General features: G+C 34.5%; 2 protein-coding genes across 2 annotated transcripts in view; both read left to right on the forward strand.

The window, feature by feature from the left end:
- LOC145283595 (uncharacterized) overlaps positions 1-20,000 on the forward strand; it is a 3,312,299-nt gene that overhangs the window by 431,011 nt on the left and 2,861,288 nt on the right. The gene's annotated exons all lie outside the window — the stretch shown is intronic.
- Positions 16,452-16,883, forward strand: LOC145283881 (uncharacterized). Its single transcript, XM_080132988.1, has one exon. The coding sequence runs from the start codon at positions 16,452-16,454 to the stop codon at positions 16,881-16,883; it is 432 nt and encodes a 143-aa protein (XP_079989114.1).

Genomic DNA, 20,000 nt, shown 5'->3' on the forward strand with positions numbered 1-20,000 from the left:
GAAGCAGTACTCCACCTTTTGACGTACTTGGCTTTTATATAGATAGAGAATTTCATCAGATGTGAGATATCTTCTGGAGCGATAGAAGGATCCCACCATCTTTCCAGCGGCCTTGGCAACATACTTGATGTACGTGTTCCATTTCAGATCAGGAGTAAAGGTCAAACCCAGAAGCTTGTCAAAACACGGGGCCTCTCCCAGACGAGAGCCATCCATCACAATTGATGCCAGATGGGGATCAGAGCGTTGATGATGTAAGAATATATATATATATATATGTTATTCATGTTTTAATAAAGAAAATAGATTCTTCAATGCTAGTTTATTAGCTTGATCTAATTATATTTGTTTGAAATGTCTAAATTTTTACTATATTTGCATATTTATATATTGGAGTGGTAATTTCTACTACTACTCTTTATTTTACTTTAAAAAACATTCTTTATAAAGATTTATTGGATTATTAATTGAACTTTGTAGTTCATTTGTTGCTTTGAAAAATATTTAATAAATATTTTTTTTAAAATAATTTCATAATATTTCTAAATAAACAATCCAATGGGGTTATTAGATTATTTTGAACACGCACACAAAAAAAGAAATATGATCATATTTATTCCAAAGCAAGGCCTGGAAAATTATGAATAATATACAGAAACTGCTAGCATTAAAAAGTAATATGGTTAAGATTAAACTTGTAAAAGTACTAGTTGTTAAAACTGGGAAAGAAACGGGCAGGATATTCTATAAAACTATAATAAATTCATGACTCAAAACATTACAGCATTAGTAATTTATTTTTGAAATTCAATTTAACATTATATAATCAATTCTTAATGCGTCAATATTTTAAGTTCTACATTTATTATGATTTTACTGGAATAGCGCGTGGTTCAGTGGGCGAAGATGGGGATGGTTACCTTTAATGCATCCAAAACCAAACTCCTATCCTTACATCATTAACGCTCTGATCCCAAGCTGGCATCAATTGTGATGGATGTCTCTCGTCTGGGTAAGGCTCCGTGTTTTGACAAGCTTCTGAGTTTGACCTTTACTCCTGATCTGAAATTGAACACGTGCATCAAGTCTGTTGCCAAGGTCGCTGGAAAGATGGTGGGATCCTTCTACCGCTCCAGAAGATATCTCACTACTGATGCAATTCTCTATCTATATAAAAGCCAAGTACGTCCAAGGATGGAATACTGTTGCCATATCTGGGCAGGTGCTGCTAAAAACAGCCTATCCTGCCTTGACAGAGTACAACCTAGACTTCGTGGCTTTGTGGGGGATGCCTTTTTCTCTACCCTGCAACCTCTCTCCCACAGAAGAGACGTTGCGAGCTTGTCCTTGTGTTATCGTTGTTTCCATGGCAGATGCTCGTATGAACTCCAATCTCTGATCCCCCCTCGCCAATCTTTCACGAAAAACACCCGTCTAGCTGAATCCACTGTGAAAAATTTCCCCCACTCTATATCTGTGCCTAAATCAAAACGCGGATTCCATGAACAAATCTTCTTTCTTAGAACTGCACGCCTGTGGAACTCTGTTCCGTCTGCCTGCTTCCCTCCGGACTACAACTAGGATGTATTCAAGTCCAATGTGAACAAATTCCTAATGAACCGCCCCCTTAAGTAAACACTTCATCAAATCTCCTCACTAACGTAATGTACTTGCAATAACCTTTATCCCTGAGTGGCTTCCGGGCCTTAATAAGTGGTAATCACTGTGTAAAAAAAAATATGTTCCTTTTCTTTTCCAGTTATTACAAGTCCTTTTATTTTTCTAGATAAATCTGTACGATATAATTTTCATGCTCGAATCTTTCTATCTAACATAATATGCATGATTATATATTAGTTACACATAATAGTGAAATTTCGGCGGCGTTTCATGTCGTGTATGTGCCCGAAAATCTAAAACTATGTCACTACGCTAACAGCAATTTTTAAACAGAAAAAAAAAATATAATAATTACAGACAAATAATATAATACGTGAAATTTGAAAAATAAGATACTAGTTCAGAACATAAATGACTTAGTAGGATAGAAAGAAAAATAGCGCACCATGAAAATTTATTCGCCCAATAAAGTTTTAATAATGCGATCAGGTGCGTTGATTTTTCAATATAAAATTAGTGAATTAATGAATTCTGAAAATATATCCCCGAGATCAGAAAACATCCTCTTTTCAAGACATTGTTTGATTCAAACCTTCTTCGGTTGCCTATAACATATAGCAGGAAATGAGTGCAATTTGATACCGACAGTTATAGGTAAACTGTTAGTATTCTCGGTCACAACAGGCATACATATAATACGGATCTTAATCCACAAATAGCAACTGTAAATAAATCGCTGGCTTCGACTTGATGCATGGGCCGGAATTCATAATAGATTGTTTAATCATAAAATCTGTAAAAATATAAGAAACGTTTTACATGTCATCTAATAAGTGCTTTTGTACATAGGTAACAAAAAATCACATATAAATACGATTTTGTAGATGTCTTTAAAACTCTTAATTTCAGTTAAGAGATATGAATCAGCCTGCCAAAGTGCATTGCTCGCACAGCACTTTCACGTTCAAACGTATAAAACTCGATAATTTGATAAAATCTACTATTTATAATAATTTCCTACCGTGTTATTTTTTCGTAATTTTGGGAATTTTTGGTCATTTTGACATATCATGTGAGAACGTATTTTTTTAGGGGGGGGGTATCGCTAATGTGCACAATCCCCTAACTTGAAATTTTAATAAGGATGCTGTGTAGTTAGATATACAACAACGAAATAATATTGCGACTGATACAATTAAATGTTAGAAACATCATTTTCTTTAATATACATTATTTCTACGAAACTTTTTCAATGAATAACGTTTATCATTGAGCACCGTAGTGAATCTTACGACTGCAACCAATTTTGAATTTTTGATAATACATTATGTCAATAGCAATGGTTGATGGATTTTTTAACAGTTTTTAATCCAATTTAAGTGCGTCTAGTCAAGTAGTATATTTATATAAATGTCATCAACTTGAACGGAATTTTGCTGATTTCGAATATTACAAAATGCTAATTATACAATTAACTGATAAACTGTTAATCTAGAGTGGCATTATTTTTACAGCCCAAATGTTTGAATCTTATTTTAACGAGTATACCACTGCACATAAAAGTTTTTATCCAGGACATTATTCAGTAGCTTAAGGTTAATTTTAATGTGAATACAATATAAACTTATATGTAGGATATGAACATCAATGTATGTATGTAATATATACATGGTTACGATTGCAATGGTTATTTATTTTAATAGTTACCACCCTATCAATATAAACAAAAATCTATTACATACAGCCAGTACCTGCATGGAAAAAGTATCTGCTCAGATCCGACAGAGTACAAAAAACAAGTAGGGCTTATGTCCAACTACTTCCTTCATAGAAATGACCCCCTTAGAATAATTAAAGAATTAATTAGGAAAGCAGAACATATAAGCAGGCTAAATTTACTTGCATGCAAACGCAACATATCATCCTCAATATTACCAATGGTATTTGATTACAACAATAAGACTGACAAACTTCACAATCCCCTTAAACAGGTATTCAGACAAATGAAGAATAACCTCCACCCTCAACACGATATGTAAGACACTTCCACTCGGTGGAAGAAGGCAGTTCCCGCATCTACGGTCATTACTAAGATCATAAAAAATACAACACTTTCGCACCCAGAGGAAACAAACCATGCAACAAACCCATGTGCAAAGTGTAAAAACCCATTAATACTAACGACACATTTACACCTCAAAGCACAAATACTCAACTCAAACTCCCCCTCTCACCTGCGACAGTCTCAATATAGTCTACATAATAATACATGCACAAAGGAGCACTACGTGAGGGGAAACGCCTTGAGTTCCGCTTACGATTCAACAATCACAAGCAAACAATTAGAGACAAATCAATACAGCACAAACTAACAATGCACTACACCCTACCAGACAACAGCATAAACAACATGAAATGCATACTTACAGCCTTCAACGTTTGGACACAACGAAAAAGAAGACATGAACAAAAAAAACTCATTTTGAGATCTAACACCCACATCGCCGGTCTCAATAAATATTTGGGACCGCTAAATGATTTATAAAATCTAAACAAACCAAAGACATTTTCCCACAGGGCAGAGTGAGTATGCACGGTGGAAGAACGTCTTAGCATTCCCTACTAGGAGTTAGTTTTAGCTTCCACATATTTAAATTTTCAATATATATTTAATTCCATTTTCAGAGCACGCATATGCGCGCACACAAATGCCCAGGTGTTTTCATGGGTGCATTACCCATTCCCCCTCACAAACCCTATATACTATAGTACCTCTCTGAAGATATACGGGATTATTATGGTTATTATTATTATTATTATTATTATTATTATTATTATTATTACAACTATTATTATTACAATTCAGATAAACAACGTGTCATTTCACCCCGTCTCGCATCTAGAACAACAAATCTTTTGGTGAGAAGATTCAACTTAGCGTATCGCCTACATCTGCATATCAATCTCCGGTGTATATGTACGAACGTCTATAAACTTGTGGGTATCCTTTGTGTATGGGCACGTGTAGAAGTATATGTGGTAGTATGCAGGGGTATATGCATGCATGTCAACATATGCAAGGGTGTTCGTGGGATGCGTTGGTGTCCAATTCAAAGTTTTATGAAGAGCTTGGTTTTGAATAGAGGTCACACAAATTGCTGACAATTCAAAGTCAAAAATATTGGAAGGGCCATATTCAAGTATATCTTAACCTTATTTGCTATACACGCGCCCCCCTTGATGATAATTCTACATGTACTACCCTCACGTTTCTATCATTCACACAGAGGAAGACTAAAGGATCGGTTGACATTTTCGTGCTTTTGAAAGAAACATTCTTGTTTCTTTTTTTCAAAGGAAATGTTTGTATTCCCACATGTTAACACATAGGAAATAAATACAGAAAAATATAAACATTTATGTATTTTTCGTATCGATTTTTATTCGTACATATTTACATACTTATGTGTGTATATACTCTAGAAAACTTTACACAAATTTAACTAACTTCAATAAAAAAAAATCCAAATCACAGAAGTAACCACTGAATTCAAATTAATATTTTATTGCTGCGCGTGATTATATATGGCATTGAATAGCATGAATATACTAAACATCATCCGGAACTTAAGTAAATTCCTCGAAAATACACAGTGGATTATAATACGGCGCTATATGCCGATTTAATTTATTCGTGGGCTCCGAATTAAGTGCCGTTTTTATACTCTGGTACGTTTCAGTATTTTCTATTGTAGTACTTTTTATTTTTTATGAATTTACTTTTTTAAGTTGTTACTGATAATTTCTGAAAGATTCCACTTCTTTTAAAATTACTAATTTTTAATCTAAGTACAAGATAATTGATATTTTGCTGAGGAATACGTGTGAGTCTCTGATCATTTGTTTGGTATGCAATAGGTTTAACACGTAATACGCAGCGATATTAAAACATGAATTAATTATAGGTATCTGACTTTAAAATGTTTAAATTTACATAAGCTCCGTAGAGTGTTAGCTGTTTTATAGAGGTTAATGATTTGTGGCAATTTTGAATAACTTATTGAATGTATATATTATTTATATTTATGTCATTGTATTTGTGTATTCACAATTTGGTTAATATAGACAAAAAATTCACTGCTTTATTATATAAAGTTTAATCATGAATACGAACCTTTATATATATTTATTAATGCATGATTTCTATTTATGCTATATTTTCAAAAGAAATCCCCTTTCAGGGATTATCTCATTTGCATATTATATTAAAAAATAAGTTTATTTAACTTGAAATTTTTAATGTAAAGTAGTAATAGAATTTAAAAAAAATATTCTATTTAAAATTTATGAAGTTGATTTTCATTTATTTTTCATTTATTTTTAATTTAAGTTAAATTTAATTTATTTTTTATTTATTAGTGCAACCAACATAAGTTATTATTATAAACAGAAGCGTCCATTTCACCAATGTAAAATTTCTATACAGCGAAGAGATTTCATTTTCCTTTTTACATTTCAGAAATGAAAGTCTACATTTTGCTAGAAAGATTGAAAATATGATCGCCTATCAGAAATAGTGTAACTACTTGGGATATATATATATATATATATATATATATATATATATATATATTATTCCTTATTGGATTTTTTTTTATTTTTGAGATGAGCATTGTATGTTAATTTTATTTTATTTCGGACTATTAGTCTCATCTTATCTTTTTATTGGTGCACAACGTTTCGGCCAACTTCCTCTGGCCTTCGTCAGGTGATAACCGCGACGGATAGGAACTTCGAATCTCCTAACTGCATTCTCAGCCACGGATGGCAGTGATGGCTGAGAATGCAGTTAGGAGATTCGAAGTTCCTATCCGTCGCGGTCACCACCTGACGAAGGCCAGAGGAAGTTGGCCGAAACGTTGTGCACCAATAAAAAGATAAGATGAGACTAATAGTCCGAAATAAAATAAAATTAACTACTTGGGATATTTGGGTCTGAAATAGTATGACTAAATCATCCGCACGGCTATATGTCTTTACTTTGCAACGCCGGATATGTACAGCTAGTAAGCAAATACTTGTTTACGCACACGCAAGAAGGCCGTAAATATGTCTAGAAGACTCCCACAATTACGCTAATGACATCTAGTAGAAGTCACGTAGATATCCCGAAAGCTTCGGAGTTTAGCAATACCAGTTCATGTATGAGGCAATGAAGAAAGTATTCGGTCCAATTGTCTAAAATATCGAACAACTCGAGTCCATCACAGGGTAGATCAGCGAAGACTGCTGCAAAAAAATTGGCAGTGGTGTTGAGCACTATTAAAACCCAACGAACACCATTGTCAGCGGGAAAACTATCAAGAACACCACACCATTTCTCACCACAAATATGCACGACTCTCCACACTTCATAAATGAACTGATTAATGACATAAACATCTTTCCTGTGAAATGACTCCTAAGTCAAAATTCCACCGAAATTCGTGAAGGTAAGAAGATTGAAATCTCTCATGAAGCATCTGCACCTACTAAACTTTGTCCGTCTTAGGGGTAAGATGAAAGTACAGTTAGTACGCATGTTATTTGCAATTAATCCAGTTGTTGATGCTTACTTAGAGAAAAGTCCTCAATGAAGCATCTTCCGCTTTGGGAATTCATGCAGATTTAAACTTTATTATCGGCTTGAACAAAAGTGGATATCATAGGGCAAAAATCTTAACACAGACCCGAAAATAGTCATCGGCTACAATAGTCTGAGAAGTGGTTGACAAGCGCATTTACCTTCGCTCCAAAAACCAATAACCTGTCTCTGTTAGCAGAGCTTAAACTAAGAAGATACATATATAAAGTGTGTAGAACAAGTTGCTGAACAAACGCCAACAATTAGAGTGTACTACATCTGTGCTGTGTTCTATTTTTTACGATGAATTCTGGATATTACATTTTAGACATCTTAGAGCCTATATAACATATCAGGTTTTTGGATGTTCCAGCCGTTTCATAATTTGTTTTGTTCTTAAACATATTTAGATATTTGGCCAAAATTTATACATCAATTGAAAAGCACATATTCCGTTTAAAGGATAATGATCATCGGTATTTGCTCATGTAAATTTCTTGTTTTTAGAACCGTCAAATGCATGATAACTTTGAGTCATATTTCGACACCTGCTTTTTTGCCTTTAATCGGGGGCAAAAGCGAGTAAAGTTACTAAGTATATTCTAGCCGTATATGGAGAAAACGCTTCCGTTGCGGGAAATGTTAATGCTTGGTTTACCAGACTTAAACACCGTAATTTTGACCTCAATGACATTCCTCGTTCCAGAAGACCAATCAAGATAGACGAAGACCGACCTAGCGTTCTTTTGAAGAAACATAGTCATCAGACATGTAGAGAATTAGATGAAAAGATGAGTGTGATTTTGCGACCCTAAGTCGATGGGATTCACACAAAAAACTTGATGCTTGTGTCCCACACGAATTTACTTTTTGCTTGGATTTTATTTTAAAAAAACTGCGGGAAATATGCTACAACCTAGTGTGTGTATATATATATATATATATATATATATATATATATATATATATATATATATATATATTATGACGTTACTTTAGATCTTGGTTCAAATATTTATAAACCATATATGAAGAATAACGATACTCCTATTTATATCCACCCACAGTCTAATCATCCACCATCCATTATTAAACATATACCTTTATCTATTGAAAGTAGAATAAGTAACAATTCATCTGATGAAGTAACTTTCAATGATTGCAAGGCTATTTATAATACAGCACTAAAAAATAGTGGGTATAAAGACATAGAGATAAAATATAAAGTAACTAACACTAGAACAAATGGATCTAGAAATCGTAGTAGGAAAATTATTTGGTTCACACCCCCCTTTAATATTATGTTGAAAACAAAACTTGGTACAAAATTTTTACAACTTATAAACAAGCATTTCCCATTAAATAATATATTACATAAAATGTTTAATAAAAATACATTAAAATTAATTTATAGCCGTAGTGATAACTTAGAAAGGATTATAAAAAAAACATAATGGAAGAATATTAAGGATGACTAATAGAGAAGGTGTAAATACTAGTGCAAACACGGCTGTGAATAAATGTAACTGCAAAAAGCCTGGAGAATGCCCAATAAAAAATGAATGTCTGACCTCATCAGTGGTATACCAAGCTGGGATATTCCCGGTAGAGAATCCAAGGGACGACAAATAGATTCTATGGACATACACGCTCGATGAGTAATCAAACATATGAAAAGGGCACTTCCTTATCGTTATATTACTGGAAATTAGTTAGAGAAAATAAAACACCTAATATAGAATGGAAGATTATTAGAAGGGCCAATACTTGCCACTCATTGAACTCACCATGTCCATTATGCTTATCAGAAAAACTTGAGATAACTAGGTTTAAAGATAGGGATAAATTATTAAATATTAAACAATAAACTGCTATATCCTGCTAACATTTCAGAATACACGCACTTAAAGAACTCTATATTAGTTGACCAGAACAACTATGGGTACAATTAACCCCCATCAAATAACCCCCCAAATAGGATAAGTGAGGTAGCAACTATGATCCTACCCGTATGAATTGCATAAGTCGCTTTATATTCTACTTCATCAAGCAGTTATATTACTAACCTAAATAAATACCTGTATGAAAGTATATTTGAACCAAATGAGTAATCGATTGTTTTGGGTAAACCTCGGAATGTATGCATATGGATATTTTTGGGTGTATGCATGTATGGATATATGATCTTTATATACTTGGGTAGGAAGATTAATTTAATATTAAAAAGAAAAAGGTTAAATGAATAAATAGATGAAAGAAAGTAAGGAATGAAAGGTGAATGAAGGAAAAGGGAATAAAGAAATAAGGGTCAATGAATAAAGATTAAGGTAAGTACTACAGCATATAAGCTTCTATACTTAGTTTGTATACCCTAAATACTCTAATTTCTGTCATATGTTAGTATATATTATTATTGTATCGTTATACATCTTATGTATATCTGCCTAACCATCGAAAGATGCTTGCTTAATATGAAGATAGGCCTATGAACTTCAAGCGGAATTCACTATAATTTTTTACGTAGTAAAAAACATACAACGTGGGAAAAGGTAACAAGCGGGTGGGGCCGTGTAATATAACTATGCGTGTGGAGTTGGATAGAAAAGGATATATATGTAGTAAGTAAATCCATGTCTATTTCTACTTTAGATGTATTATTTGGTGGCAGGGTACACATATATATGTCTGAATTTTGTGTAAGTAAGTATGTATAAGTGTATTTATGTATGCGTCTATGTTTGTATGTATATGTGTGTGTATGTATATGTGTATGTATGTATATATGTATATATATTTCTGTACTATTATAAGTGACTGTCTCGTATATGATAGTTGTAGCAATGTATATTACAAGTATGTATGGGTGTCTGAATGTTTTTGCATATATGTTATGTATGTATATATACACCCGTGTGAATGTAGTGGCATGCTATTTCATATATAGAAGGGTTACCACGCTACTGAGGTTAAAAAAAGGCACCTTATTATTATTGAAAAAGGTATTTGCATTTGCACATGTATTGCTGTGTTTTCCTGCGTTATGAGTGACCGGGTTCTGTGTGTACCTGCGCGTGTGTGTGTGTGTATGTGGGTGTATGCGGTGGTCTGTCTTGGTATATATATAGGTGTATGTGTCTTGTAAACGTCTGTGGAGATGTGGAGACACGAGTAGATATGGGCTGTTGTCTGCACCTGCGGATGATCTGAATGCGTATGCATTGTGTGTATGCTGGTGCGCGGTTGTGTATGTGTATATGTGTATATATGTATTTGTACTTATATATAAATGTGTGTACGTGTGTTTGTATGTATATATGTATATATATGTATATGTAAGTGCGTGTATATATATATATATATATATATATATATATAGGTTGATTTATGAGGACGTGAATCCAGTTGGGGTCCACGGGTTTTAGAATTTTACTAATAGGATATTACTACGTATGTAGGTATGGATGTAAACATGTCATAACTGTATATGACCATTATATGTATGTCTATATGTATATATATATATATATATATATATATATATATATATATATATATATATATATACACACGGGTGTAGCAGGGTGTAGGCGTTTATAAGTATATTAATATATATATATGTACATGTGGAGTTTAGATAACATTCGAGGCTTTATGTTTATTCTTATTCTGTTTATTTGTTTTTATTTTTATCTTTCATTTTTATTATTTTGTTTTATTTACCGTATTTTAATCTTAATTTTATTCTTGCGTAGTTATAGTTATTGCCTAGTTTCAGTGCGTGTGTGTGAGTAAAATAAAACGAACAACATATATTGGCTTCTGAATTTCTGTATTAACGTGTGTGTGTGTGTTTGTGTGTCTGTGTGTGTTGTGTGTGTGTCTGTATATGTGTGGATGGGTGTTGATTGAAAAACACCGGTCAGTACTCGGTGACCATAACAAATATTTTTAATTTACAGACTGTAAGACAAAAATACTAAATTGTCAAGTGCCTTATGCCATAAATACCAAAAGGTGGGATAGATAGAGAGAAAGGGAATTGAAGATGTTTTATTATCTTCAAAGACCTCACTCGTCTTCTCACTGAGTTATGACTCCCACCCAGGTTACATTCTAACTTTACAAACGAAATAGGAAAATGTTTTTAGATTGAAATATCAGTTTTCGACGGTAATTCTTGGCCTGAAGACGTAGTCTCCCAACGCGGGTGATTACAGAAACATGTATGCACATATGTAGCCATTAATGTTTGTATAAATAAATTTAATATACCTGCTCTGTTCACTCATTGAGCACTCTTTGGTAGACACATGTTGTTTCATTGGATGTACTTCTAGGAAACTAAACTCTACTGGCTATATATATATATATATATATATATATATATATATATATATATATATATATATATACACTAGTAAAACTACGCGTCGGTGACTGGGTTCAAATACAGCCTACAGAAAATGAACTCTGATTTATGAAACTAGGATAGGTTATGAAAAGGAAGGGTTGTAAAGAGATAGCTTCGGATTTGGGGGTATCAACACCAAAACAAAATATGGTGAAAGTAAAAATAAAATAGACAACCCCATAATTTATTATACCATACTTGTTCACACTGAAACACTTATCACAATATTCTGTGGATCTATATTAAAAAAAAAACTTGTTAAACTTTGTAACATATTTCCATTCTATGGAGGTCAGGTGCGAACGAACACCCCATAATTTTATTATACCATATTTCTTCAAACTGAAACATAATTATCAAATATACTTTCGCAGATAGATATGAAAAGTCTTTATTAAAGTGTGTGCCTATTTCAATTCTATGGAGGCTAGACGCGAACGCAGGCCCCACAAGTTTATTATATCATCCCTATTTAAGTTAAAACATACTTCTCAAAGTATTATATACATCTATATCAAAAACACTTGTAAACGTTTTTTTTCCATGCTTTTTGGACCAGGCGCGTACGCAGACCCAACAATTTTAATGAATCATAATTATGCCAGATCAATCATACCTATTTCTTTGTCTCGATAATCTTATGTCATATGTGATCAGTTTTCTATAATAGTAAACCATATAGGAGTCTATCCGTGACCAGACAGACGCACACAGACGTTCAGCTTTATATATATGTATACACATAAAATCTGTATAAATACACATAATATATACATGTAGAAGATTGGACTAAAGAAGCGTATACTGGTTGATAAGTAAATGTATTCGTCGATTTAATAAGGAAAACATCGATAGATAGCAAATGCTCTTCATACTTGGACATTTCGTGTCCTTATCTTTTCCATCAGAACTAAAATGTTTGACTAAGTTACATAAAATGCAATGCCATTGTAACCTCAGATATTCATTCTTGTCTTTTTAGAAATCTGGAATCTTGAGGAAAACTTACGCCTCTCCAGATTCTGAAAAGTAGAATTTATTTTATCAAATATGTTAAATTGATCGCATTACTTGATAAAATCTTAAGGAAATACTCATATTTTTGTCTTGCGTGTAATGAGGGTTATTATATAAATATCTATAAGCTATCGTTTAATAATAGACACTTAATCCGTTTTGTAATATGAAGATCCTCGGAAACCACAACCGATTCCTCTAGATATGTAAAATTCTGATATATGTTATACTTAAATATTGTTTTCTTTCTACACATTTGCTCGACCTATAACATTTTGTAGCAAACACTAACGTTCTACGCATATTTTTATTTATGTAACTGAACATTTCGCACTTTATTTGTTCTCAAACATCAACTGTACTTGTCCATCCGTAAATACTATTTAATGGGCAGCCAGAAGCTAACTCGCGTTTGGTTGAACGCAGTCTATCCACACAATATCAATAAACCATGTAAAAATCATGAGATTGGCGAACAAACGCACGTTTTATATTTCAATTATCTAAATTTACTGGCAGGAAGATTAAACGTTCATTGATGTCGCTGTATTTTTACTCTTTTATAGAGACGTAAAAAATCACATTTAAGCACATTCGGAATTAGTCTGTTATACTATCTATGAAGTGTGTAGTTTATGTTTAGATGCAAGCGTCATTACTTCTAAACGAGTGAAACCGGCTGCCCCGAAGGACGTAATGTCAAAGTAATATTAAGGTGATACACTACTAAAAATATCCTAGCGATGTTTATTTAGCGTCACTGCTTAGTGACCATTCGGCGTAGAAATATGTATCCTGTTGAAATGCTCTCAGGTTACATATGAACAACATATTAGCCTACGAGCAGTGTTTTATTCAAGTCTGCTAACTATTCGGCGCTTTGTCTCTGACGGGATCGTTTTCTCGCGGGGATTATTGTTGTCATCTGCCTTTCCCAGAAAAGTCACCTTAAAGCCACACATATGGTGGTAGCCGGAAACATTCAAGAGAATTCAGCCTTTTAGGATAATACGTTCTACAAACGAGGACAGTCGTACTCATTGACTAAGTATACGCAAAAGTTTTCCCGGAAATATTATGTTAAAAGTACGAGGATTACAAGTCGGAAAGTGGAACGTGTACGCTGAAAGAATTACGACAAATACCACATCGTAATTTAAGATTTCGTGTCGCTACATAAACGACGATTTTCAAAAAAATAACTGATAAGAAAGAAAAGTAATAAACGAACACCGTACTCCGACAAGTCGTTTCTAACTACGAGTGGAGATGGCTTAACGCGAGGGGTTAAACACATTATACGCATCTCCAAAAAAAAAAAACAAAATACTAAATATATTCACTTATGCCAACCACGCAGTAAAAAAAATCAATTGCTTGCGAGAGCCACGCAGTAAGTTGCAAACAAACATTATATTCAAATCAGAAAACAACATGATGGTCGTAACGAAGGAACAGACGATATAAAATATTCGAATTATAGCCACCAAGAATAAAATGTGAATGTACTTTATTCTACTTCAAAATAGAATAATTTGTTCCTTTTCTTGCGAATTTAGAAGTAACTGTATGCAGGTTTAAACCAACAGTTCTCTTTGAAAGTGACAATATAACCAGTTTTCTGAAACCGTTTTACTGCGCTACAGGAACACGACAATCACATGAAATAATTTTATATTAGTACATTTATGTGTATTCTCGTATCTACGTTGCACACATTAGTTTGTTTTAATCTATTGTTGCAATTAACGTGCTGCTACAGAATCTGCACCGGACCAAATAGACCTTTACTGAAGTAAAAAAAAAATACTTATGGGAACAACGCACTAAGTGAAAACAAATATATCTTACAAGTTTTTCCTCCAAAACAATGAATCTATTTAAACAAAAATATCTGTCTTTAGTACTAAACAGAGAATCCTGACTGAATAAGAATCGAGAGGTTCCGTCGACGCGTTCTGTGAACAATTAATCTATCATCTCTCAAATGAAGATACATTTGAACGTTATTTGGAGGACCTCAAAATCTGGAGTAGTGTAGCAAGTGGCACACCGAATAGAGGCTTCCTTGCTGATGAACAGGAAGTCAATGAAAAAAAAAATTCTTAGCAAGAAAAAAGGCCATTAACTTAAAAGTGCTACTTGGCTTCAGAAGCATGCATGCTCCAGTTATTAGTAGTGTCTTCATTAAAGACGAGCCACATAGTATAGACGGAATATTTGACAGACTCCGACAGTACTATGATTATCGCAAGTCCGGAACGAATATCATGAACATGTTCAGTTTCAAATGTGCCGTAACTGAAACAAGAGAGTATCTCTGGGAAACGTGCTACTCGTTCACTGATGATAGTCTAATTATGAAAGCTTCAGCTATATAACATTGCAGAGAAAAGCGAGAGAATGATGAACGTCTAACTCCAATTTTACAGAATATCACGGTGATGATTTGGCTTGATGCAATCCATCGAGACCTACCCTCCATTGTTAAGCAAATATTTGCCATCACCTTAAGAGATTCTGCAATATATTCTATCAGGACGGGAATCGGTGATGCAATACTGTCCCTATTACAAGAGATAAGTGATAGAGAGGGCAACGTATCATACTCTAGTTCCAGCTATAGAAGGAAAGGACCGATGAATCCAAGAAATCAGAAGTCGCCTGGGAAGAAGGCCTAAATGTTGCCTCTGCGATGCTGCGAATAGACCAGGAGCAGATACCCACTATTTCCAAAACTGCCCTTTTATGTAACTCTCAGACAGAGAATTCCTCCGATCTAAAATTGAAGATATCGAAATCCAATCAGAAACTGAGGAATATGATGCAGACAGTGTTATAGTTCCGATAATATAATAATTCAAATCAAGACCCGAGAGTCACAACATCAACATAATAGACATCATATCGTCACCGTGTATGGAGGTAGAAGTAAACAAAGAGGATGCGGACATTACATTAGACACCAGAAAGTAACCTAATTAGAAAGAGTGAAACAAGACATCTCAAACTGAATATCTTACCTACCACCCACAAATCCAACATGGCAATGGTGTCTCGCCTTTGGAAATAACAGGTGAGGTTCACTTTAATGTTTCCAGAAAATGTCCAATCACAACACACACTCCTTTCGTTTCGATGGGCTTGTGGTAAAAGATTTAAATTGTGCAATTTTGGGCGGTATGTCATTCATGGACAGAATAATATTTATCTTCGTGCAAACACAAATTGTGTATACTTTGGAGATTGCTGAAATTTCAAATACATAAGCATAAAAAGATGCGCTTTATGTAAGAGCAGCAACCATATTACGCGTCCCATGTAAAAGCTGCTTATTACCTGTCTCAGGTATAGCTTTAACAATACCACCAGAATACCGAAGTGAAACAATTTCGGTGCAGCCCAGAAACACCGATAACCATAATTACTGGAGCCAATGTAAAATAACTCTCACAAACGATTTAACCGCACCTGTACTTATCAAGCGGCATGAACAAATATGCCAGATACGCTATATTACTCAGATGTCTTTCACACGTGATACGTCAAAGCCACCTCCACTGATTCTGGCAACTGAGAAATCGAACAGATCAGCTGAAATTTCTGCGGACCCCTCAAACATCCTCAATCAATATGAAAAGTCCACCTTCCACGAGACAAATAAAAAGTACATCCAAGTGTTTTCACCATCACTAGGATGCTACAACGGAAAATCTGGTAAATTTCAACAGAGAATTAATGAGTACATCACTACCACTACAAAGAAAAGGGCGCATCCCTATGTACAACCGAGCAAATCTAGAACTCTTCCAAACGAAAATTGCTGAACTGTATGAGCAAGGTATCTTCGTGCGACTAGAGGACATGAACATTACCGCAGAATATGTAAGTCCTTCATTCCTTGTTGCGAAATCTTCAGGAGGTCATCGACTAGTAACGGCATTTACCGAATTGGGCCAATATATCAAACCGCAACCTGATCTCATGCCTAAAGATGACGATATCCTCAAGCTTATCGCTCAGTTCAAATACATCATCAAATGTGATTTGAAACAAGCATATTTTCAGATACACTTGGCCAAATCATCAATGAAATATGTAGGTATATGCACACCATTCCGTGGAGTATATATCTATCCGAGAGCGGTAATGGGTCTCACAGGCTCCGAATTCGCTTTAGAACAATCAATGTCAAAGTATTCGGCGACTTGATGATTAAAGGGTCGGTCGTAAAATTGGCCGATGACCAATATGTCGGCGCCAATGCACGCAGGTTGCTTAAGTGTATGGGAAGAAGTGTTACTAACACTACGTGAGAATAATTTAAGATTGTCCCCATAAAAACCATTTGCTGTCCGGCATCAACATAAATCCTAGGTTGGAAATGGATCAGGGGAACGCTCAACGCTATAAGCCATCGTCTGAATACTTTGGCTATCTGTGACCCTCCCCTGAAACCATAAAAAAACATGAGCTCATTCATAGGATCCTATAAGTTCCTGAGTAAATTCATACCTAAGCATTCGGATTTTTTAGCACCTCTGGATAAAGTCTGCGCAACATGTTCATCGAATGACAGAATCCGATGAACGTCAAACCTGGAGGAAGCATTCTTCAAAGCAAAAGAACATCTTAAGCAAGCAAAAATCCTTACCTTACCTAGAAAAGATGACCAACTACAAATAATTATAGACGCATCCGCGACTTCTGCTGGCTTAGCAGCATCCGTTTTCATCTTGAGAGGAGACAAAGCTCATCTCGCAGATTTATTCAACGCTCGTAAACATCTAACCAAGCAGGTTGGCTAGCCTGTGAGTTGGAAACTCTGGGGATTGCTTTGGCTACCAAGCACTTCAGTCAATATATAATTCAATCGGAAAACGTTACTGAACTGCTCACAGATAACCGCCCCTGTGTACAAGCATATAGGGAACTCCAACGTGGTGCATTCTCTGCAAGCTCGAGATTCACAACGTTCCTGTGCGTTATCTCTCGATATTCTGTTAAATTATCCCATGTGCCAAGAAAAAATAATATATCGGGTTATGCTAGCCGGAACGCTATTCATTGCAAGGAAAAATGCCAAATTTGTAAATTTATCAACGCCCTGGAGACATCAGTAATTAGAGAAATCACCGTAAAAGATATATTAGCTTGTCATTGTCCGATCCCATACATGACTCGTAACGCATGGATCCAGACTCAACAAGATTGTTCGGATATAGAACAAGTGTATAGACTATTACGCGATGACAGAACTCGCTCTAAGAAGAAGAACATTTTAACCACTATTAAAAGATATTTACAACATTGTAAACTCTCATAAACCCCGGCAGATGGGGTAATCATAGTTACACAGGAGGAAGCCTTGCGCCCAGCAAGACAGAGAATCGTCATTCCCTAAGGAGTATTAGACGGACTTTTAGTCGCTCTACACTTACAACTTCACGATGCCAGTAAACACCACTTAAAGCAGATTTTTAATGTGGGGGTCTATGCACTGGATATAGACAAGGCCATCAGTCGTAACATAGATGGTTGCCACACCTGCATGTCACTAAAGCAGATACCAAGACAATTCAAGAAATAATCCTCAACAAAACCACCAGATAAAATTGAAGTATGTAGTTCGTATGTAATCGGGGAGTATCTTACCAGGATATATATATTCCTACGCCGGATGGTCACTAAGCAGTGGTGTAGATTGGTTTAATTAGCTTCCTAGATAATGGTAAGTTCAGAAGTAGCTTCCAATTGTATGCATATCCTAGTGAGAACAATAGAATTCTGAAGATTTGCAATGAGGTGTTGACGTTCTCCAGCATACAACAGCTGGTATTCTAAAATGGTCAACTATCCTGAAGTTGGTGATCAAACCAGAACCGGTGTCAATGTGTGTCATTTTCCACTGTAGAGTAGACCTCCTCTAATTTCTCGCTTTTGGTGCTGATATGGAGATTCAGTATATTTTGAAAAAAACTATGGATAATTACAGAATTGCATTATATTTAGAGGAAAATCTTTACATAACTTTACTTTCATAATTTGGTTTCCATTAGTTTGAAATTCATCTCATTCATTCTGGAAATAGATTTCATTGGGTTAATGTTAAATAGAGGAATTATATCTGAAAATACATATCAGTTCTATTACCTTTTCTTTTAACATTACCGTTGTTTAATGTACACAGATAGCTACTCAAAGAGTGATGTAACATTCGTCATTTTACACGTGTTCGGCTATTTCTAATATTCTTTGCATCTTTTAATAATATATAATAATTTAAGAAATGTAGACATAGAACAAGGAGATTTATGGTCAATATATTTCTATTGACTTCTTTGTGTGTCTACCTGTCTCTCTATCTATTACATTAAATTACAATGCTTCTCCATTGCTATAAACAGTAGACTAACATTTCTTACATGCCCAATCTAGCACCCAGTATGCAACATTGAATAGTACTTCCTTTTTTTCTTAGTAATTAAACTAGTGTACTCTGACCTATTTACACAACCTCTACTTTGCCTAATATCTCACTGGATCTTATCTATAAGGATACTTTTTCATCACTCTCTCCATCAGTACACTTATTATTAACGACAGGATAGAAATATAACTACAGAAATCTCAAACCAATCCTGAATACACCGTTCTCTCTTTATCGTCTGAAACATATCCTGCACACAACTTATCAGTAATGTTTTTATGCAATAATAACGAAATATCCTGATATATCCACTTGATGTATTCATCATCACTTACCAAATTCTCTCCAACACGCCTCTCACAGTTTTCACATATAACCTTTTATGTTCTTTACTAAACGCAAATATGTATCCGTAACCGTAGCCCCCTCCCACCACAGTTTAATTCTAATATCTGAAAACATCCTTCTGGTCTCCTCTCTCCTAAGCATTTTAATTTCTACTACAAAAAGATACATATTTTTGCCATTTGTGTGTAAAAATAAGCAGGGAATTTTATTAAATTTGGCCTACTCTTACCTGATGTATTTTTGATTAGAGATGAGAATTCTCAGTTAAAACGGATGAACCCAATATAAGCGCAACACCGAAAACAACTCTTAATAATAAACCCATCTAACAAAACCGGACAGAGCTTTAAGACCCATCGTCTTTCCTTACCAGTGATTTCTAGTGCATTCACTTCCCCTACTCCCTTTTTATCTCTTTGTTCCTCAGCTTAACGTAGCTATTGTTATATTAGGCATGTGTGTTTTAACTACCTAAACATTTTTTGCTTCAGTTCGAAACTGCGTTACATTTTATTTCCAACATTTGGTTTCCGCTCATGTATAACCAAGAA

The sequence above is a fragment of the Euprymna scolopes genome, chromosome 8 (assembly GCF_053919585.1).
Source record: "Euprymna scolopes isolate OS-2025 chromosome 8, ASM5391958v1, whole genome shotgun sequence".
NCBI classification, from domain to species: Eukaryota; Metazoa; Mollusca; class Cephalopoda; order Sepiida; family Sepiolidae; genus Euprymna; species Euprymna scolopes.

What these genes read in the sequence shown, in the direction of transcription:
- LOC145283881 (XM_080132988.1), top strand. Translation starts at nt 16,452, where the DNA reads ATGTACAACCGAGCAAATCTAGAACTCTTCCAAACGAAAATTGCTGAA.